General features: G+C 35.3%; 2 protein-coding genes across 4 annotated transcripts in view; both read left to right on the top strand.

The window, feature by feature from the left end:
* Window positions 1-25114, top strand: part of alpha-Man-Ia (alpha-Mannosidase class I a) — a 236157-nt gene that overhangs the window by 100928 nt on the left and 110115 nt on the right. For all 3 annotated transcript variants that reach the window (XM_069117723.1, XM_069117724.1, XM_069117725.1), the window contains one exon: window positions 1534-1749. In XM_069117723.1, the coding sequence (XP_068973824.1) occupies window positions 1534-1749 (216 nt within the window). The remainder of the gene's footprint in view (window positions 1-1533; window positions 1750-25114) is intronic.
* On the top strand, window positions 21460-23223 carry LOC138182131 (uncharacterized). The gene is made up of 2 exons (XM_069117728.1): window positions 21460-22577; window positions 22745-23223. The coding sequence occupies exons 1-2, from the start codon at window positions 22320-22322 to the stop codon at window positions 22901-22903; spliced, it is 417 nt and encodes a 138-aa protein (XP_068973829.1). The 5' UTR covers window positions 21460-22319; the 3' UTR covers window positions 22904-23223.

Raw genomic sequence — 25114 nt, forward strand, 5'->3', positions numbered from 1 at the left:
GGCCGGCAAATGGCTCGAAAAATCAAAGAGAACGGGAATAATGGTCAACGAACGGCCGGACAGGCTAATATATTCGTTTTTCTCGGTACGATTCGCGTTGCTGTCCACCCCATCCCTTACGTACCAAGGATCCGTCTATTATTTTCACCAGCAATGACACGTGTGAATTCGCATCGAATTATTCTGCCAAATTTCGTTCGCAAATTTTTTCCCTCGTTGTACGTATTATATTTTCGGGATTCTTTTGTCTTTCTTTTTCATTTTTGTCCCTCTTTAGTAGGGATGTATCTGCGGCAATCGTTTGAATTACGTTGAAAGCAGAATGAATTACTGAATTTTCAAACATCCAAATTCTATTAAATATCTAAGTCATTAAAGCAATGTTCACGGACACTCTGACTCTGATTATACTTGCAATTATAAATTCGACATACTTAATCCTACAGATTTTCTTAAGCTTTAAACAAACCTCTGTGAATACTTATGATATACATAGTATAAAATTAAATTCAGTTTAGTATATCTTAAATGTATAGATGTCCTCATAGAGTGCAGAATCTTTCAATTGAAAGAAAGGAATTTCTACGTATCTGAGACTGATCTATTTTCCGAAACCTCAACCTCGAAGCTCGCACCGAAATTTGTTTCAGAAATAAAATATAAAAAACGAAGAGAAACTTTCGTTTCCTGGTATTCGATTCGAAGACATCAGAACGAGTACTTATGTTTCCTGGAAAATCTCAGAACATCGTATGCTTCTACGATGGAAGGGTAAACTCGAAGACGGAAGTGCGTTCTTACTGCCAAGAATCCGTGAAGAAGAAGAGTTGGGTGAGGAGGAAGAGAGCAGAAATGCCTGTCAGAGTATCTGAAGCGAATCTCTTCGAGTACTTGATGATGTCTTTGTCTCGCCATGCATTGGTTTTTCTTGCTCTCCACAAGGAAACTTATCTTGCAACGTAATTACCGATCTGAACACGTGCACCAAGCGATTTACTTGACTGTTATTACATCCACTCTCGACGTTGCCTTGGAATATCAACAATTGAATTATTGTTTCTTGTTTAAGAATTTCCTAATGAAATTTACGAGAAATTTCTTTATCCGCTGTCCATCCTACTTCGAAATGAGAGTTCTTCCAAATCCTAAAAATGTCCAATTTCTCACAATTAAAAGAATTTGATAAAAATTAGAATAAACGATGGCGCAACTATGTTACATCCAATGAACGAAAGTGTACTCGTTATAACGCTATATTCGTAACATGCTATATTTTATTGATAAAGAGTTTGTATAAAAATTCACAATGTAACAATAATTAGTATATGTTTAATTTTCCAGGAACCAAATGATTAAGATCGATGAAATTGGGCAATTTATGCTTTGTGTCTGTCGCTTATTGAATAAAAATTCGAGTTATAAATTCATTCGTAACCCTGTAATTTATACCGTTGCTATATATTTATGATTGATTTACATATATTGATTTTGTTTGAACTGTTTGATCTGATCGCACACTTTTTATGTATGCAGATGATGAAACATGGCTGGGACAACTACGTGAGGTACGCCTGGGGAAAGAACGAGCTAAGACCAATCTCGAAAAGGGGCCACAGCGCTAGTATCTTTGGTGCTTCAAATATGGGTGCGACCATCGTCGATGGCCTCGACACCCTGTACATCATGGGTCTACACGACGAATTCAAGCAAGGCCGTGACTGGATCGCTGAGAATCTCGACTTCGATATCGTGAGTACATAGTTTCCTCTTTTATTTTTATTTTTGTTTTTGTCTTTCGGAAAATTGTAGCGTTCGAGAAGAAACGTGTAAACGTTGTGCACGTTCCAATGTATTACAAATGGAACGCGTTATTGAATGACGGATTGAATTACGTTTTTAATTTGTGAGATAGATATAATTGAAAGAGGCGGTGGTACAAGTACTACGACAGAATCAAAGGAAGCCACCATTTTCGAAGCTGTTCGCGTAATATTTCAGAAACTGCAATTTCTGTTGTATCATTACTGTTATATTAATTAATTTACAATATCGTACAAATGAAATTTGATCGAAAATCAAAATTACTAATTGCACCGGACGTAATGGTTAAGAAATATTTCAATTACATTGAGCGCGATATTTAAACAATTTAAAGGTTTTTTTTATAAGAAAGAGAAATTCCATCGAAGATCGCTAGAAATCCAAATACAATTCGATAATTTCCAAAAAGTTCATAATCTCCATTTTATATTACGAAATCTCAATTCATTAACAATTATTCCGTCCAACCGCTGAAGTGAGATTTTGCTCGCGCAAAACTCGATCATTTCTTTTCCGTTGAATATATCGGCGCGGTACAGATCTCGATAAACGCACGTATACATATATCTGTAAAAACGTTTGACTCACGCATCGAAAGCAATTTCATCGAGTCTCACTCTCGATCGACGTTGGAAATCCCAACGAAACGCAGGCTCTTGTCGCGTGTGTGCAGTAGTGTGCACACGTCCCTTCGAAATCAACATTTTTCCTTGCCAAACTTCGTGAAAATGTGTTTACTCTAGCCGATGGTCGTAAGACGTGACAATTCTCCCTCGTCGATTCCACCGTCAAAGGTGAATGCGACTCGAGACATCTCGACGATCCTTGAAATAGTCGGATGACAATTTTTACGAAAGAGTTCTTGAAAGCAAGTAGAATATCGCAGACAGCGAATGATATTTTCAAACTGTCAAATAGGAATTCTTAATACAATTCCATGACAATTGTGAAAATTCTTCGATATTGAATCACATGTCATTTTTGTATAACTGATTATAAAAGAGAAAATACTAAAAACATATATTTAATATTATCTACTGAATAAAATTTACAGAAAATCAATTGGTAGGCGCGTAGAAATAACAATTCTACAAGTTATATTATTAGTAAAAATATATTAGTAAAAAATATGTGAAATCTTTGAAAATATCTCAAATTATGAACAATACTTTGTCTTCGTTATTACTTTCTTACGTCCGGAAATTTTTAAATTTCTTTGTTTCGCCATTGGGAGAGATTTCTTTATTTAATCATTTACAGGAATTTTATTAATTTCTCTTTATATTCTAATAACGTATAGAAATCAAAGATTCAGTGGGAAAGTGAGAAAAAGAAAGAAAAGATTGCAAATATTAAGACACTAGTATTATACGTATTAATAAATAAATGAAAATTAAAATTCACAAGAATATTCCACAGATATCTAGATATAGATTTTATGTATTATTTTCTCAATGCTTAAACTTGACTGCACCAGTTGTTTCAGTCTTTCAAATATAACAATATATCAACTTGCATAGCCTTTTCACGCTTCTATTTAAAAGACTTCTAGAATTTAATTAAATTATTAATGAGAAAATGCGAGTATGGTGAATATCTGATTTAGAACGGTGAAGTTATATTACGAGATATTCATAAAAAGTATATTTCTAAAGACTAATTCATAAAAAGAAGTAGGAAGAACAAGAGCATTCCTAACTCTGGAAGAATTCCCACGGTGATTCAAGGTAATCCTTTGAAAATCGTGACTGTTCAAAGGAAGCGAGATCGAACAAATATTCCATGACCTTGACGGACAATGAAAATCTTATCTGCAGAGAGCAGCAGCCACGTTGAAACGCTTTAAATCCTAATCCAAGCTCAGGTACATCCTTCAACCTTCTATATTTTACGCGGCTGTCGGATTAATTTTAGCGTTATCCCGTAAGTCGTAGCAAACTTTCATTTTTTCCCTGTTCGTATCTATATATATATATATATATATAGATTCATTCTTATTATCGAAACATCAAAATAAATGTTAAATGAAAATAATTTAACTGATGTTGTTAATGACAAATGAAAGCTTCGTCATTTCTACAAATATTCTAAATATTATTAATAATATTTATACAATATATGAATTATTATATAAATATTTATACAACTCGTAAAACCTTCTACTCTACAGTTAACGTAACATCGATTTTTATCTTGAAACTTATCCGGAAAAATTGTAAAACTTCGGACGAAAATCTTCGAAAAAGATGAAGGAGCGTAAAAATATCCTTTTTTCGAAATTGATATCTGAATTAGTTCCCAAGATATCGAATTATAGAAATCATGAAAATCATAAAAATCGTAAAAGATATCCAGAAAAATCATAAATTTCTAACAAAGAACATTTAAGAAGATAGGGAAAATCACGCCATAAAAGACGCCCTGTTTTCGAGGTCGATATCTCAATTAATTTCCAAGATACACGGACTTAAAGTTTTGGTATTGGAAACACGCTGGAATAGTGAATGGCGGGCGAAATTCACGTGACCCACATTGTTTCTTGGAAACGTGTACTTTGCGTAGTAGTAATAATAGTAGTAGTAGTAGTAGTAGTAGTAGTAGTAATAGTAGTAGTAAAAAATCGTCTGACTCAGCGTCTGCTGGTGGCCACCGCAAGGACTTTGCTCTTGAAATAGGACAGTGAAGGTGTGCTAGTGAGAGATCCGAGTGTACGAGCGAGAGAGAAAAGTAAACAAGGGAAAAATTATTTTCTTTACAAGATCGTATCTCAAGAGCGGATGTTCCTGAATCTATCTTATTTACCTGGAACAAAATAAAATGCAGTTTAAAGGGAAAGATCTTACGCTTCTAACTGTGCCAATTGGAATATCCCATTGGATATAATTTTTTAATATACGAAGCTTCCTTTTTTATAATTAAAAATTATTTGGAAAGATTCTTGTATCAAAATTTGATGATATAGAGATAATGAAAGAACTTAAAGTTAAATAAACCTCATTGAAAATATTTATTTGTTTCTGTTTTATTTTAGATGAAGATTGCTTTTCATATTGATTGTTTTTAGAATAATTGAGAAAGTTTGTAGAATAAAGGTATGTAGAATAAAATGATGAATAAAATATACACACTGGAAACTCTAGTTTCTTAAATATACAGATAACATGTAGTATGGATTCTTTTCACACAAATCAGAGTTATTATAATCGGGCATTGTGTAAATTGAATGAAATGATTAAATTGTCGAATATTCATAGAGACGAACAAAGCAGGAAGGGGTATTAAGCAATGCTACAGGTTGAAATATCAAATCAATGGCAGACAACGAATCATGGTGGCTGCAAAAGGAATTTAATTCCTCTATTGTAAATTCATACTTCTCGCTATAGTAAGAACAGTATCGTTTCCCGCATACCTCTGGCTTCTATTAATATCAACATTCCTTTGTCGATGTTGTTCTTTCATTCGATTGATAAATGTTAATTCCTCGCTATAATGCATTGACTGACTGTCTGTTATTTTATCGTTTTACAGAACAGAATCATTGTTTTATGGAACTCCGACTCTAAAGCCCCGAAGGGCACAAAATCTTATCTATTTTGCTAAACTTGCGCGAATACACGCGAAACAGTACTCATAGCATAGCGTAGTACTCGTGTCGCTAATAATTCTCCGCGTTTCACGTTCAACGCCACAGGGACGCGAGTTCGACACGATTCGTCGTTTCGCGGTTGAAATTAACAATCCAACTGCGGCGGCTGGTGCTGCTCGTTAATTAACTTAATCGTTATGTAAATCAGTGTCTCGACCGTTCCTTAGGGGGGTGGCAGAAGCAAAGAGGGGGGAAGCTGGAGGAATAAACTTTGTCCAAGCGTTTTCGTCGCTAGACAACCGGTCCCGTAAGTACCAGCCGGAGAACTTGGCTCGGTTTATCCAAACTTGGTAACAATCTCCGTTACTTCTGCACCGACGAAACTCCTGGTTATCCAGCCACCCCGACGATTCTCACCCACCCATCGTGCCGGTTGTTACACGAACACCAACCTTCGTCTGGTATTAGAGCGTATTCCTAAGTGGATAAGTTGCCGTATTAACCAGTAACCACCCTGACGTTGAATTTCGTGCCTATCGAGTCGCAGCTGCGCGTCGCGGAAAACGCTTGTCCTTCCACTGTAATTGTGGCTGATAGCAGATAAAGAAACGTTAGTTTGCGTTTTTTTTGTGTTTGGTCTAAGACTGTTTGAGAGATTGTTTGCGTGGAAATGAGAGATGGGATGATAAAGATGGATCGATTAATATTGTTGGGAAAGTGATCATAGTTTGTGAATTTTGAATCGAATTTCATATACATTGCAAATTCGTTGATCTAATTTGATTGACATTTTAGAAGAACGTCTTTTTAATTGTGTGATATGGAATACTAAATTTCAGGGGATTTTAATCTTTTCACTTTTAGTAGTACAATTATCAAGACTTAATATGTATTTAAATATACATATTTCATATATATATACAGTATTTCATACAGTATTTCATATATACTTAACTTGAATTAAACCAACTTCCAATAGAAATTTCTGTTTAAAGATCAAGAGAATAATGTGAATAATACGAGTGAATTTTTAGGAAACATTTTTATCAAAGGTTCTTCTATTTAGTAAATTCGATAAATTGTTGTAAGAGTTGAATAATAGCAAGTAGTTGAAGGAAGACATAGATATAGATATATTTATATCTATGTTTAAAAACACATTTTATGGCGTTTGGAGACGCGAAGTCACGATGCCATTTAAATATTTGGTTTCTCGAAGAAATATTCCCGAAGGATTTCGCTTCCTGGTGTGGATAATAGAACGTCAAACATTTTCCTGATCTGTGCCAACCTCAACTATTTATGGTGGATTCCTAAACGGATAACTTGGAGTATTAGTCACTTCACCGCGCTGCAAATTCGTGCACAGAAACTGCTCTATTGCTCTTGCCAGAATTTCTAGATAATATTTCACACCTGTGCTATTCGCTTTCTATTCTTCGCGTTACATTCTCCAACTTTCGCCAAGATAAAATATCTTTTCCCCTTTTTCCAACAATTTCTATCGAACAACCTATTTCTCATAAAAAAAAATGAAAAACTTAAATATATTTGGTTGAATGAAAGATTTTTATATTTTTACGAGGTACCGCTATAACAACCTACTAATTACAATTAGTGGGACATGTTACTCGTATAAAAATTTACTTCGAGATAATCCTTAGAAAGAAATATAAAAAAGAGTGTACAGACGCAAGTGATACATATAAAAATGAAAATAAGGATTATTTCGCAGTGTATTTTGTTTTCATAAACTCATTTAAAATTACGTGCTGTGATTAAAATATCTCTTGAAATAATCGGCCAATATCGTATGGACACTTTAATAAGAAGACGTTAGGAAACAACTGTAATAAAACTTATTCAACGTAGAAATTAAGAGATTATTCGTGGCAATCTTTTTCTCGCCAATTAGACGTTAAAATGTACAGTTCATTCGACAGACACAGGAGATAAAAAAAATGTTTTAATTAGTTACATTAATTGTCTTAAAAATATCAGATATTACATGGAGAATACGGGACAACTTCAAAAGTATAAAATTACACCAGTTTCGCCAATAATTTCAATTATAATCAAGACTGAAAAGACTAGGTAAAGTACGTTATTTTACAGTTTCGCTTTTCGTCCTGATGGCTGAAAATGATATCAATTTTTTTTACAAATGGTACGACCCGTAACTGGAACGGGACTGTATCAGACTTAATTTAAAGGAGCGATTCTATTACACAGCCACAGTCCGTTCAAATATTGCAGGCGGTGTCCAAGCTATGGTCACGTTCTAAGATATCGGGTAACCCAATGTGGTACCGTGTCCTACCACTTTCGACACGATTTTCGTGGTTTCGTTTTCCATGCTGACATTTTGCGGCAGGTGTTTCTACGAAGATTACTCGTGAACGCGGTTAAATTGGTTTTATCTCACAAATTCGTAAAAATTTTTCAATTTAAAATGATGTAACTAATAATTAAACAGCGCATTTTTATGCATTTCTTTCATGGAGGGGAAACCTATTCTATATAATTTCTAAATACGTTCAGCTACGTTCAAGCTATCGTGTACTGAATAATTTTTTATAATATCTTGAAATCATCGGAAATGATTTGATATATATGCATACATATATAATTAGGTTTCTAATATTAATAACATTACGTATGATGATATTCACAGTAATTATATCATTCTATAATAACAACTTATCATATTGAAATTGTAATTACAATATGGGTATTTACCAAAAGAATATTAATTAACATTTTTTTCATAAATCGATAAAGAATTTGTTGTAAGCCAATCTCGGTCAATTTCTTTAATTTTTCATTATAGCATATAAGATACAATAATTACAATATAATGTCGAAACTATAATTGGAATATACCCAATCATCCAAGGGAACTAAGCTTAATTGAATCTTCGGATTCACATTTTTTTAATGCGACAACTGTCGATCTTTTATCCTAACCCCCTTCAATTTTCATAATTCCGTGATCAAGCGAACCCCCTTCAATTTTCGTGATCTCCGATTGATCACAGCTTTCGAGTCTTTCGAATGTTACGAAAACCATTCACGTTCTTTTCTCGTCGAAATATCGCTTTTTACGAAACAATCACTATTACAATTGATATATCATTTGTTATCACGAATTTTAGATGTTTTCAGCAGTTTGCGATGCAACGAAATTCAATTTTTTCCTCTTTTCGTCGAGTGAGAGAGAGAGAGAGAGAGAGAGAGAGGGACGAACTCGTTACCCGCGTTTACAAAGCGGTCTGCCGGAGAAAAAATCGTTTCACTGGAAATAGCTGACTGCGTTTGAATCTCAATAGCAATAACGGGTTAGTTACACCGCTTTAATGGAACAAACTTGTTTGAAGCTTTGCTTTTTTCCCCCCTTCGTTTGCCGTCCGCGAAATGAAAATCTATTACCAGGCCTAAATATTCATCCTAATCGAAAATTATACCTGCGCTCTTTTATTTCTCTGTCAAATATAATTATAAGCGAAACGAGTGGCTCATTATCGTCGGGCTTGTGAGTATCAGATTGAAACAAAATCACATTATCTTTTATTAAAGAATTCTTCTTAAAATATTATAAGTCTTTTTGCTGGTTGAAACAATGATAAGATTGAGATATAAAAGTTCGATGAGCACAGCAGTATTAACGATAATTCTATATCTTGTTTTAAAAAATTCATATATACAGTCGAGGACAAAAATAAGTGGAATAATAATGTTTACTCAAACTAACTGTAGCGTCACATTCTTAAATTTCATTTATTAGCTTTTAACACATTTACTTATTACCTTTTATCTATTACCCTTATAACACATAGATTATGTGGTAAATATTGAACAGAAAGTTCGTCTCGTTGTTACGAGCAAACTAAAGAATTTACTTTCTCCTTGAAATAGTTTATCGTTTTCAGTCAATGTATCCACTATTCCTTTCGATAAGTTTTCGCCATCATTATAGCAATTTCGTTATTTCATCGAGGTAAAATCGCTTAATCTTTTGAAAAAAAGAAACTTTCCAATTCGATTTTGTAGTCTTCCAAAGAACATAAGTACTTTTTCTTCCAGCTCTTTGTAACAAGCAGAATAAGTGGTAGTTTAAGCGTGTAAGATAGATCTGGAGAATACGATAGGTGGGATAGAACACGTGCCATCCAAATTGCACCAATTTCTGTCGATCAATTAGCGCGTGTGGTTTTGCGTAATCTCGGTGAATATTTGAACTTGTACCAGCCAATGCCAGGAACATTTTGTTTTACACTTTACAGTTGACTGCTAATTAATCAACAATATCAAGCTAGATTAATTAAATTGAGGTTAATAGTCGTTATTCGAACTCAGACCCATCTCGCTACGAAAAACGGCGCCCAACTTTCTGTTCATCTCAATAATTGGAGTTAATATTTACATTTCTGTATAAACGCTTCGTCATATGGAAACTTCATCGATATATATCTCCACCAACTGTTCACTCATTTCTATTCTCGACTGTATACAACCATATATTTAAAAACATATAAGGCTGAATCGTTGATTGACTCTCAACCACTGCATCAACGATCGACGCTCTCCAAAAAATTCCCTCGAAATTCCAGGAAAATTCTCTACTTCCAAAAGTTCCTCCCTTTTTTCAAAAATCACAAATGCCAAGATTCCAGATGCAAGAGGGGATGCGGATGACGCGCTGGAGGCGTGCTTTTCCACGCGTTGGTCAAATCAACCGTTGGAATAACGAAAGAGACGGAGAGACAGAGAGAAAGGGAAAAATAGAGAAAGAGAGACCGGATTAAAAAACAGCGAGTGAAAGGGGGCGCTGCGGGTATTAATCTTCCGGTGGCCGTCCAAGCGCACCCCGTCGGCCTGGTCGAAATCAATTTCAATGCGGCGCGTATGCAAAAAGGATACGGCCGCATAAAACGCGGCCGCGAGTGAATACACCCGGCTACGCCGATATATATTACCCTGTGCAAGATTTATAAAAGAATGAAAACAGTACGCGCGTCCAGCCTGTGCACGCATCGTTGACGAAAAAATGGGGTTGGTGGGAGGAAAAAAAAAAAGAGAGAGTATATATACGGTTCGTCTCTCTGCCTCTCTCTCGAGGTGGAAACCGATCGTGAACGGGTTATATGGACTGGCCCACGATTCGGACGGCCGATAAATTCGACGAGGAAGCTGACTCTCTAACTGCCACGCGGGTTAAAACGAAACACCACGTCGTATTATGCCCTATCCTGAGCCCACGTGGACGGAACGAAAGCTCAATCGACGCCAAATCCGCTATCTGATGTCTGTTCGAGTTCACAGTTAAGAGGAATACTAGGAGACGATAAAAACGTGAAGTCGATCGAAGTCGAACTTTTGAAGATCTTATAAATCTGCCTTCGGTACTATGTTCTCTTCTCTTGGGTTCTCTCTATGTTTCTCGTACATTCGAGGTAGCAAGTAGCTTCCATTTGTATTGTATCAGTTAGCAGAATTTGTAAAGGATAGCTATAATGAAATTTACTAGTTACGTATACGTATATGGTATACAATGAGAAATTAAGTGTAATTAAGAAAATGAAATATAAGCTCAAGCATATACACCGACTTATGAAAGTATACGAATATTTATCATAGAAACATTTATGTCTGTATTGTATGTGTAATACGACGTAAGAAAATGAAATATAAGCTCAAGCATATACACCGACTTATGAAAGTATACGAATATTTATCATAGAAACATTTATGTCTGTATTGTATGTGTAATACGACGTATTTTGATTTTGCATTGGCACTGTGTCGAGGCATGATTTTCATGATTGTATCGGTGAAAGAAGTCGATCTAAAAATGTATATAGAAGTCACAAGATATTTATTGCAAAAAAATTTAACTTGCTTGTAAATTTAATTCGCTATAGATAGGCGTCCCAAGCATATGAGTATGAAATATCGACGTACTGAATATCATTAATAGTGACATTAAATATTTTCTAGTCTTCGCGTACATTTTTAGATTTGTTTCAAATTTTATCAGCATAATGGTAATAGTCCAATTTCATTGTAGCGCTAATAAAATTTGAAAATGTTTTGTATAAGACGCATAAATATTCATAAACGATTTCTAAAACTGATGAAAATGCTCTTGCGGGCAATTGTATCGACGGTACGTTTCGCCATAACATTCCTAAAATACAACGGTCCTCCTTACAATGTTACGCCAGTGGACCCAATGTATTCGTTGGATCCTCTTGACGCCAGTCCGCATATTTCGTGCACGCATTGTTCCCGGAGACAGTGCGTGCACCGAAGTTGCCGGTGCATTTTTAATGAAGTCTCCCTTTCGGAGAGGAGCGGTTTTCGGTGCCTTTGTGACGAACCGTGGTACGGGCACGCCTTTAAACAGGCTAACTTGTTTTATTTGTCGTTCTCTGGAGACACCTACTGCCATTGAACACCGACCTTGCCGCCTCCAACTATACGAAACGCGATCGTTTCTTCAGACAGGAATAAAATCACAACCAAACGTATAAAAATATCAGTCACCTTTTCTCTGTTATTCTATCTCTTATTCTTCGATTTTCGCTCTTTCGTTACGATTTTGTTCCACTTATTCTTCGATTTCTCTGAATATTCTTCGCGAATTTCATTCGTCCCGTTGGAAAAAGAGAAAGTTCCGTAGCGATTGAAAGTTTTGTAAAATATTTTCCTTTGTAAACAGACAATTACTAACCGTGCGTTTATAGAGAATTTAAAGATGCAAAAACATGTCACAAGGAACATGGTAAAATTACGATTTTCGTCGATTTCGAAATGGTAAATGGAACATTTCGACTGAAAAAGAAGAACGATACGTACAATACGTAAATGAAAGAAGCTCGAAAATCTACATACATCCGCAAGTATGCGATTTGTAGCCGGGCGTTTCTCACAAGCGTTTAAACCGATGGGTAGCCGCCCCCGAAACTCGCACCGGTCTAGCACGCAGCTGAAAGTTATTTATCTGCCGGTTTGGAAAGGTTAATCAGGATCACGTCAAATCCAGGTTGCGGATAGGGTTATGAGCTCACGGATGGGTAGGCTAACCGTGCAAATTATGGGACGTGGTAACGTCTCTCCAATTCTGTCCAACCGGAGTTCTTATCCAACGAAACACTGTAATTAGCGCAAAGTCATCGTGCCTTTATGAGTTTCGTGTGGCCGTGGTGAAACAGAGAAGAGACGTTGGCCTTGAGTCATCGACTAACTAATCCTTGCTCTGTTTCTCTCGTGGAATACTTTAATCAAGACGACTCTTAAAACCCGTCATCAGAACCGATTCGATGGCGGACGATGAAATTGCGCGTCAGTTTCGTTTATGTTCTCAAATTAGTCGGATGTTAATCCAACGAATGGCCATGTGTCTTCAGTAGCACCACGCACCACAGCGATAATGAACAGTTCCTCGTGTGTATATCTCATCTGGTTGGTTAATCTCGTTCCGATACGATTCCGAGAGAAACGAAATGATCTTGCCGCGGAGTCGACTCGAAACGATAAGAGGAAATCACTATCGCTTTCGTACTTAGGTGAAACTGCAAGATAATCGCCGAGCTCTTATGAGCATAAGTGTTAAGTCGATTGGGTTTACAACAGCAACGTTTAGCATATGGTACTTTTTAGATATCTCGTTTCGGAGCAGAGTCGTAAAATCGAAAAATTATAATGCTGTGTGGACGCAGGAACTGCGTTATATGCTACTTTTCTGATTTAAAATTTTCTATGTAGCATTCTTTCGTTCTTTTTTTTTTTTTTAATTATGTAGAACCGTTTGAAGTTCTTCGTGTTCTTTTACCTTTTAAGTAGAGTTAAATGTATTATCGAGACTGTTGCGAAATGGCTATGTACAATGAATCGTGAAAGTATTTGAACATTTACCACCGAAAAAAAAAGATGTGCACTTAATTTTTTTCAAATGAAAGTGTAGCTACATCTTTATCCATACATCTAATCCACTTGTCATTCCATACGTTCGAAGATGATTTTCATGCAGATAAATAGTAAATGGAATGCGGTATGGTTTCTTCTAATGAATTATGAAATAATTATCAAATTGGCACAAATGCGCTATTCACCATTTGCAGAGGAGGGACGAATTAGAAATGCATTTCATTTCAAAGGACGCTTCTTTGGTCCATTCGCCACGATGCTTCTGCAAAAAATTAGACTCTGTAAGTTCGTCATTTGCATTATAATATCAACGTCAATTACAAGCGTTATTTTCCCTCCGATTCCTACATCTACATACATGTACAACTATTTTATAGCAACGAGAGTCATAAATCGTGCTGCTTGAATGCATCGTGGAAACACATAAAAATCGATAATTCGAGCTGGCAGCTCTGTCGTATTCCAAAGAATGTCGTACGTAAATCAGGATCTCTGTGAAATATCTGAAACTTTAATTCTTAAAGTGTCGCGAGCGTAAAAACGGAGACATCGTAACAGAATGACCGTCGCGTCACTGGAGATAACAATCGATCGATCGTTCAAATGAAAAATGACATGCACGAGCCCTGTAAATACAAAGAATCAGCCTTTCCATTGATCCTCTCGAGGACATCTCAAAGGAGTGTCACGGTGTTGTGATACGATACCGATATCGGTACGCCTACTCGCGTCCATTTATTGGACTTTAAAGCTCGATGATTCCTAGAATCGGTAAAGTAGAGTAAGGTACGATTATTTGAGTTAACCAAGTTTCAACATCTTATGATTCAATGCTCAGTCAAAAATTCAACTTTGTGCAATATAATTAACAGACTGTGTTTGGATCATGTATTTATGCAAAAAGGTGAAAAATCCACAGAAGATATACAATATACGGAAATACATTATTACGAATCATCCAAAATATAAGACTTATTATTTTTAAATCGTTTCTCGTGTTTTTCCTCTTTGGTCTTCAAATGGCCAATTCTGTGTAGTCAATGGATCTGGTTATAATATGGCTTTGCAATAGTCGCAGTTTTAAAAACGGTAAATATGACAGAGAACAGATTCGACGCGTGACAATATTTGAGCGGCTTCTGATTGAAATATATTGAACGGTTACATTCGTTATACACTACCATTGTTTTATGCCGATTTATGAGAAGTAGAAACAGCAGTAAATTCCTTCACGAAATTCCACCAATGAAATATACGTGAGTGAAAATCGAGAAGAAAAAGGGAAAAAGGGCTATGCGAAAAAAGTTGATTTCTTTAGATGGAGTAACGCGAGTTCTTTTCACGTAGACAATTTAATTCGATAGAATAATTGTACGAATAACTTGTTGACTAAATTATACGATATTTTGTCCGCTATTCGTGAAACTAACTTACAATTCTGGAAAGAGAGATTCTTATTTTGCCAGTCAAACCAAATAATTAAGTATACGGAATTACAATTCTGTAAACGAGAGGTAGAAATAAAGATCATATAACAATTTAAGCATATTCCTCGTAACAGATATTTTTTAAGGTTTTAAATTTCATCCAGAAAGAATTCGATGAAAGAAATTTTTTCCGAGAAATTAAAAAAAAAAAGGATGATATTAAAAACACAACAGGAAAAAAAAAGGAAAATGAAAGTAGCCTTCTACTGTGGTTGTCATCAATTACACGAGCTACAAATCAATGTCTGGCGATGGCACGGTCACACTATCAGCGTCATTGTCTACGCAATCATCGAATGGGCACGTAGGTAGATAGATAGACTGGTAGGAAGGAAGGAAGGACATCGAGAAGGATACCGTAACGCTTCGAGCAATCAGTTATGCTGGTCGGGGGCCCCACGACTGGCAATTTTGCTACGGCTCGCAGCGAAACATCGCATAAATCACCGACTTTGGCTCCGTTCCGCTACTTCGTCGCGAGGCAACCGCGCAGAACGTAGATGCACTTTCGATTAAAACAGTCGTTTCATCTGATCATCACAAGAGAAAAACATGGTCAGTAAGTAGATTTTTGTTGGTTTTCTGATTTAAGTATTGCTTTATGATTCAACGTAATTGAATTATTATGACATATTTGAAAGTGAAGATAATCTGTTAGATCCAAGAATGTAAATCTTTTGAAGATAGTTAATAAATTGGCGAAGTGTTATGGAAAACAAAAGTATAATTATTAAGACAAGCAATATCTTAATATATTACTGATACTGGAATATTGTTTTTGAAATTTTGGACGGGATAAAAGAACACACGCATATTTCCAAAACCGTATATAAACACAATTTTGATATTCTTGCAACGCCATTTCTTGAAACGTAGAAAATGTGACTAATGATGCTCTTTTCCTGTGATCTTTGTCTAAAACCACGAATCGAACTTATAATTGATTTTTTCGTGCGATCATCGATCGGGAGTAAACGAGTATTCTCTTTCCTTTTCGGAGTCGTCGAAAAGGTTTATGAGTTTAGAATCGTTAATCTTTATGTAATTCTATACATTTCAACATGATAATTCCAATTATTGAAATTATTAAAATGTAGCATATTTCATATTTTTTTGAAAAGTGAAATAACTCCTCGTGCATGGATAAAATTCGTCTGACGTTTTATAATTTAAGTACATGGAAGTCATAGTACGATAATAAGCAGCACTTTTTTCATGATATATTATTACGCCACACTATATATATTGCGAGATCATTCGTTGCAATTTTTTAGAACTAATAATAAATTCTTAGTTTAACATAAAAATCTGTAGAAAATCTGCAGTTGAACGATATGTGGTGCTTATAAAATAAGTGTACTATTTTTAGCTTGAAACTTCAAAAAAATTTGGATATTTTCAAAATTCTTCTTCTCAAATATTGTGATATGTAAATTAACAATTGACAATAATGAGAATACCTGAGAGTCATTTCTTCTTTGACAGATCAGTTGTTGCATACCTCTCGTCCGTTTCTCGTTTATTTCATATTTTTCCGAATCACTCGTTTGTCGTCGTAAATTTATGTCCATAACCTATCACGACTGAATGTAATTGCTGGTTCATCCCCTATTCTTTCACCAAATCTGCAATATAGAAAGCTTGTCATTTTCAGTCAATTCTACGATATTCATTTTCAATTGAGTGTATTACATAAGCCTTTATCTAATTTAATTATCTTAATTTATCGCATTAAGATCCTACATTGCGTTTCTTCATAGAGAATCAAACGCCAAACAATCTAGCACAAAAATAAATTAAGAATAACAGTATTACTTGCTCAGACGTTAACAATAGCATTGGACGAAGAACAGATTGCAATGTTAATTATTGTGACAATAAGGACCTTCTGAATAGAAGAACCACTTCAGACTGTCATGAGGAATAGGTATATTTTGTTGCAAGAAGCTGATGTTTCACATATCACGACTACCTGATACAAATCGAATTCGTAAACTGTTGATACTCTTCGACGGCTGTTCGTCTTTGTCAAATCCATTGAAGAAAATGACGAAGGGAGTACACCAAGGAAGTGTTGCTGTGAAGTTCGCGGTGTCTGCGGAAATACTGTCGTCGCGACAAATTTTCCCTCTTCTAACACCTAGAAAAAAATAAGACCAAACTAAAAATAAGGGAAAATATGCAGAGGAAAGAAAATTTCATGTAGACTGCAATTTTCTCAAAGTGAGCATCTATTATGTATCAATTTCTTGGGAGGCGTTAATGACCTAGGTCGATACCGCGGAATGACTGTAATTTCCATGCATTATAAATTACTTCTATAGACAGACGGCACGAACAAATTCAAGAGAAAACAATAACAGTGGAAATAATAAATCGTGGCGAGGTGTAGTCGGACGATTCCCCGAGTTTTCCGCACAGACGTTGTTCAGTGAGCGAAACGAGATGGACGTGTTCTACAGGCAGTACAACACTTATCGTATACTGCTGAGTATCTTAGGACTCTGGCCATATCATAAGTCGATTTACTCAACGATTCACAGAATATCGATCTCTGTCATTATGCTCGCCTATATAGTTTTCGAGGTAACTAGAACTCATTATTGTTATGCCTGCAATTTATGTGCATCGCGACGTTTTATCGCAAATCCACTAGTTACAAATTCGTAAAAAGATAAATTTGTTATTGTATTAACACTATACAACGATGTGGCGTCCTTCTTGACATAAAAAATTAAGAGAATATGTTTTAGATATTATCGCTTTTTAAATCTGGTATTACATTTCGAGGTTGCATCGTAACGTTATCTTCAACCTGTCCAATTGTGATCTATTTCATGCGATATGTCACTTCCGTAGCAGTGTTCCCAGTGGTACGTGATGTTCTAATTTGGTCTCTAGTTCAACTTTAGTGAACTAAAGTTCAATTAAAGAGATTGATATATATTTTTTTATGTGGGTATAGACTAAATATATTTTTGACAATCTACGCACGATAGACGCCACGCTGAAAGATCAACTTGAAGATCAGATACTGATGAAATACATCGATTATTCGTCTTATATATTGTCCATTTCCCTATGTAAGGAAACATTTTCCATGTTCATAGAATTTGTCGCTGTAATCGCGATTACCTTAATGTCTGATTATTTCGTTCCGAACATTATGTAACCGTAAAATTCTGAAACTTCCTTTATGTGATTGGCTTTATTAGAGAAAACCATGAATGCCGAATCCTTTGCACAAGTTTTATATCAGAAATACTGTTCCTTTAAGACAATTATATGGTAAATATGCGTCATTCAAAGGAGGAACGTTACAAACTACTTCCGTTGTCGCGGTTACGAGACTGACATCATTTACTAGTACAAAAACATTCGGATGCAAAGATATCATGGTATCATTAAATCACCCTCTTCTCATTTTAGGCTTATGTTGCTCGTGGATCTTATTCGCAGCGTCGTACGTTTTCACTCCGATAACGTTGGATCTAGTACTGCCCTTGAACGAATCTCGGAGACGTTATTTTTCCTACGTAACAATGTTTTCTCACGAACGCATACAGTATATCGATATAGTATGCGTGAATATCCTAGTTGTTCATGCAATTGGAATATTCTCTCTGGCGGGTACGGAACTGATGTTGGTTCTTTTTGCCCACTATATGTGCGGATTGTTCGAAATAACTAGGTATGAATGAATGTGCAGACTTTTCTCTTTTTAAGATGGTCATTGCTTGCAACCGATACCTTACAGCACTTACAACGTTACAGTGGTCATGATTTTCAGGTAAACATGCGATATGCAAAACATTCAAACAATGCAATTTAAACAGGAAACGTGTATCTTACCTGATCCTTAACATTACTGTTGTAGAATTTCAGTGAATTTATTTTAATTACGATTTACCTAACTCTCATTCTCGGGGAGGGTCCTTCTCAAACATTCCTATTTTGCTCGTGTGTGCTGTTTGTTTTAGATGAAATTGTTTGTTTGTATTCATACGGCTACAATTTATTTTAGTCAAACGCAGCTTTTAATTCAATCGACCGAACAGAAATGGTTACCTGTGTGATCATTTAATTTTTATAGATATATCTCAATAGAGTCATTAGTGCGATAATTCGCAGGCTGTTGGCTGATTGGGGTTAATTCAAACAATACAAAGTGAAATTCCTTGTTAGGTCATATTTGTCTAAAAATTTTTGCACGTTTTTAGCTATCGATTGCGAAAAACAATTGCGAGTCTGTCCTTGTCGAGGCAGATCGACCCGAAGTGCAGGGACTTCCGCCACGTTGTGGACAGTCATACGAATACACTACAGTTGGTACATTCGACTATAATGAGTATTCGATGGTAAATATCCAAGCTGATCTCACTTTATTTTCCATGCGCTTCCAACGTTTGTTGTGGAATTCATTCGCTGGATAAAGGATCATCGATTACGCATTATCGAATTACATGGTATATTATATTCCGCCATGTTCTGTGTTTCTAGTTTCTTTCTCTGTGAGTTTGCATCGAGTAAGTATACTTTCATTCCTGCACGGTGTTAGGAAAAGCTAAAATCCTCAATGAATGTATTGTGTGAGAGCACATTCTCGAAGTTTTATTCTGACATCTTTCTGTTATAAATGGTACACGGTGAAAGTGAAATCTGTAAAGGTATACTATCTTCCATTGGTTATGAATATATATAGATAATTCATACACATACCGTTAGCGTCGGCCGAATATTTCAGATCCATTAGTTCCGCATAGAATTCAAATATTTAGAATAAAGGTAAATTGAAATGTGTTCTTTATCATTACTTTTGTTCGGCCCTTTTTACAAGAAAAGACACTCACATGATGCGGAACGATTCACTAGAATGGAAAAATTGCTTCTAATTTATCCTAATGTTTTACAGCTTTCAAATGCTATAACAAATGCGAATGATCAACCAGAAATCTTCATCTCTACTATATGCGTTATGATTCATATAGTGTTCTTATACGTATGTCACTATTCTGGACAAATTATAATAGATCATAGTCTGGACGTGTTCAAGGAAACGTAAGCTCAAATTTGGCTAAATGTGGTTGTTCTAGCGTTGACTATTAAATAATTTTCAATTTGTCTAAACGTTTCTATTTACTAAGTAAAGAACACGATTGTATTACTAGTGTATGTTAAGAGATACAACAATATGCAGGTACAATTCTACGTGGTATTGCATGCCTGTAGAAGCGCAGAAGTTGTTACTCTTTATCATGTTGAGGAGTTCAACGGAAAGTGTAGTAAATCTCTTCGGCTTTTTTGTTGCTTCTCATGTCGGTTTTTCGAAGGTAATTTTCTCAGTCTGTTACTGTATAATCGTTGTTTGATATCTGCTAGTCAAATGTTATTGCATTTCAGATGCTGAGTACGTCCGTCTCATACTTTACTATGATATACTCTTTTCAGTAGAATTTCTCCAGCATCATTGACTTTACGATAGTTGTTGGTGGTAGTGATACGAATTAATATTTAATAATAAATAATTTACATTCGTCACTGGTTTATGTTTCATTCTTCTGGAAATTCTGAAGTGGAACAGAATTTGGATTTTCAATTAATATTACGTTTCCCATTTTTCACTCTTTTCATGTTAAGTACATTCAATAAAAAAGATTTTATGGCATTATATTTTCAGTCGCGTGTGTTTTTAATGACAGACATAATATTTGGTTTTTCTTAAAATATATTAATGTTGTACATTGCGTTATTAGTACACAGAAGGTGTAATTGCGAACGAATAATTGGTTTAATCATTAAGACAAGCAATATTTTAATATCTCTCTGATACTGGAATATTATGACGAGCACTGTTTTTCAAAGATTGAATGGGATAAAGTACACGCATAATTCCGCAGTGGAATACAAACACAATTTTGGTAATGTTAAAATTCGTTTCCTGTAAAACGTAGGAAATGTGACTTATGATTTTTTTTCTCTGTGATTTTCATCTACAACCAAAAATCGGAGTTATGTTTGATTTTTATGTGCGATCATCCATCGAAAGTAATCGAATATTTCTTTGCCTTTTCGAAATGGTCGAAAAGGTTTATGAATTTAGAATCGTCAATCTTTATGTAATACCATACATTTCAATATAATAATTCCATTTATTTAAATTATTTAAATGTAGCATATTTCATTTTTTTTTTAAACTGAAATAACACCACATGCATGGCGACAATTCACTTGTCGTTTTATAATTTAGATAGATGGAAATTATACTATCATAATATGCTACACTTTTTCTATGATATATTGTCTCGCCTCTGTATATATTTCAAGATCATTCGTTTCTATTTTTTTCAGTACTAATAAGAAATTCTTAATTTGGCGATGGCAGATTCTTTCATATTGTTGCTTATATTAGTCACAGAATTCCCATAAAAAATCTATTGATGAACGATATCTTGTGCTCATAAAATTTCCAGCTTGAAATTTCACAAAAATCTGGATATATAATGAAAAGTGCTGTTCTCTAATATGGAGACATCTAAAGCAAGCGACAATAATGAGAATACCTGAGTCATCTTTTCCTTCATTGGACCAGTCGTTGTTGTACATGCTTTATCCATTTGTCGCGTATGTCTAATTTTTGCGAGTTACTCGTTCGTTATGGTAAATGCATGTTCATAACCTATCACAACTGAAATTAATTGCTGGTTCATTTTCTTTCTTTCTTTCGCCAAATCTGCAACAGAGAAAGCTTATCATTTTCAGTCAATTCTATGATATTCATTTTCAATCTTTTAAATTTTTAACTTCCGACAGTATTCCAACTACTATTCAACATTCGCTAATATTGTATTTTCAATTGTATGTATTATATTACATTTTATCTATAATATAGCAACAATATCCTACATTGCGTTTCTTCATAGAGAATCAAACGCCAAACGATCTAGCGCAAAAATAAATTAAGAATAACAATATTACTTACTCAGATGTTAACAATAGCATTGGACGAAGAACAGATTGCAAAGTTAATTATTGTGAAAATAAAGACATTCTGAATAGAAGAACCACTTCAGACAATAACTGTCATGAGGAATAGGTATATTTTGTTGCAAGAAGCTGATGTTTCACATATCACGACTACCTGATACAAAGCAAATTCGTAAACTGTTGATACTCCTCGACGGCTGCTCGCCTTTGTCAAATCCATTGAACAAAATGACGAACGGAGCACACCATGGAAATGTTGCTGTCAAGTTCGCGATGTCTGCGGAAATACTGCCGTCGCGACAAATTTTCCCTCTTCTAACACCTAGAAAAAAATAAGACCAAATTGAAAAGAGGGGAAAATATGCAGAGGAAATATATTACAGGTAGACTGCAATTTTCTCAAAGTGAGCATCTATTATGTATCAATTTCTTGGGAGGCGTTAATGACCTCGGTCGATGCCGCGGAATGACTGTAATTTCCATGCATTATAAATTACTTCTATAGACAGATGGCACGAACAAATTCAAGAGGAAAGAATAACAGTGGAAATAATAAATCGTGGCGAGGTGTAGTCGGACGATTCCCCGAGTTTTCCGCACAGACGTTGTTCAGTGAGCGAAACGAGATGGACGTGTTCTACAGGCAGTACAACACTTATCGTATACTGCTGAGTATCTTAGGACTCTGGCCATATCATAAGTCGATTTACTCAACGATTCACAGAATATCGATCTCTGTCATTATGTTCGCCTATATAGTTTTCGAGGTAACTAGAACTCATTATTGTTATGCCTGCAATTTATGTGCATCGCGACGTTTTATCGCAAATCCACTCGTTACAAATTCGTGAAAAGATAAATTTGTTATTGTATTAACACTATACAACGATGTGGCGTCCTTCTTGACATAAAGAATTAAGAGAATATGTTTTAGGTATTATGGCTTTTTAAATCTGGTATTACATTTCGAGGTTGCATCGTAACGTTATCTTCAACCTGTCCAGTTGTGATCTATCTCATGCGATATGTCACTTCCGTAGCAGTGTTCCCAGTGGTACGTGATGTTCTAATTTGGACTCTAGTTCAACTTTAGTGAACTAAAGTTCAATTAAAGAGATTGATATATATTTTTTTATGTGGGTATAGACTAAATATATTTTTGACAATCTACGCACGATAGACACCACGCTGAAAGATCAACTTGAAGATCAGATACTGATGAAATACGTCGATTATTCGTCTTATATATTGTCCATTTCCCTATGTAAGGAAACATTTTCCATGTTCATAGAATTTGTCGCTGTAATCGCGATTACCTTAATGTCTGATTATTTCGTTCCGAACATTATGTAACCGTAAAATTGTGAAACTTTCTTTATGTGATTGGCTATATTAGAGAAAACCATGAATGCCGAATCCTTTGCACAAGTTTTATATCAGAAATACTGTTCCTTTAAGACGATTATATGGTAAATATGCGTCATTCAAAAGAGAAACGTTACAAACTATTTCCGTTGTCGCGGTTACGGGACTAACATCATTTGCTAGTACAAAAACATTCGAATGCAAAGATATCATGGTATCATTAAACCACCTTCTTCTCATTTTAGGCTTATGTTGTTCGTGGATGTTACCCGTAGCTTCATATGTTTTCACTCCGATAACGTTGGATCTGCTACTGCCCTTGAACGAATCTCGGAGACGTTATTTTTCCTACGTAACAATGTTTTCTCACGAACGCATTCAGTATATCGATATAGTATGCGTGAATATCCTAGTTGTTCATGCAATTGGAATATTCTCTCTGGCGGGTACGGAACTGATGTTGGTTCTCTTTGCCCACTACATGTGCGGATTGTTCGAGATAACTAGGTATGAATGAATGTGCAGACTTTTCTCTTTTTGAGATGGTAATTGCTTGCAACAGATACCTTACAGCACTTACAACGTTACAGTGGTCATGATTTTCAGGTAAACATACGATATGCAACACATTCAAACAATGAAATTCACTGCAAAAAAGGAAACGTATTTCTTACCAGACCCTTAACATTACTCTTGTAAAATTTCCGTGAATTTATTTTAATTACGATTTACCTAACTCTCATTCTCGGGGAGGGTCCTTCTCAAACTTTCCTATTTAGCTCGTGTGTGCTATATGTTTCAGATGAAGTTGTTTGTATGTATTCATACGGCTACAATTTATTTTAGTCAAACGCAGCTTTCAATTGAGTCGACCGAATAGAAATGGTTACCTGTGTGATCATTTAATTCTTATAGATATATCTCAATAGAGTCATTAGTCGATAATTCGCAGGCTGTTGGCTGACTGGAGTTAATTCGAACGATACAAAGTAAAATTCCTTGTTAGGTCATATTTGTCTAAAAATTTCTGCACGTTTTTAGCTATCGATTGCGAAAATTAATTGCGGGTCTGTCCTCGTCGAGACAGATGGATCCGAATTTCAGGGACTTCCGCTACGTTGTGGACAGTCATACGAATACACTACAGTTGGTACATTCGACTATAATGAGTATTCGATGGTAAATATCTAAGCTGATCTCACTTTATTTTCCATGCACTTCCTCCCAACGTTTGTTGTGGAATTCATTCGCTGGATAAAGGTTCATCGATTACGCATTATCGAATAACATGGTATATTATATTCCGCCATGTTCTGTGTTTCTAGTTTCTTTCTCTGTGTATTTGCATCGAGTAAGTATACTTTCATTCCTGCACGGTGTTGGGAAAAGCTAGAATCCTCAATGAATGTATTGTGTGAGAGCACATTCTCGAAGTTTTATTCTGACATCTTTCTGTTATAAATGGTACACGGTGAAAGTGAAATCTGTAAAGGTATACTATCTTCCATTGGTTATGAATATATATAGATAGTTTATACACATACCGTTAGCGTCGGCCGAATATTTCCGATCAATTAGTTGGGCATAGAATTCAAATATTTGGAATAAAAGTAAATTGAAATGTGTTCTTTATCATTACTTTTGTTCGGACGAATTTACGAGAAAAGGCACTCACATAATGCGGAACGATTGAACGGAATGGAAAAATTGATTCTAATTTATCCTAATGTTTTACAGCTTTCAAATGCTATAATAAATGCGAATGATCAACCAGAAATCTTTATCTCTATTATATGCGTTATTAGTCATATAGTGTTCTTATACCTGTGTCACTATTGTGGACAAATTATGATAGATCGTAGTCTGGACGTGTTCAAGGAAACGTAAGCTCAAATTTGGCTAAATGTGGTTGTTCTGGCGTTGACTATGTAATAATTTT

Source organism: Bombus flavifrons, chromosome 7 (assembly GCF_040668555.2).
Source record: "Bombus flavifrons isolate JBK064 chromosome 7, iyBomFlav1_principal, whole genome shotgun sequence".
Classification (NCBI taxonomy): domain Eukaryota; kingdom Metazoa; phylum Arthropoda; class Insecta; order Hymenoptera; family Apidae; genus Bombus; species Bombus flavifrons.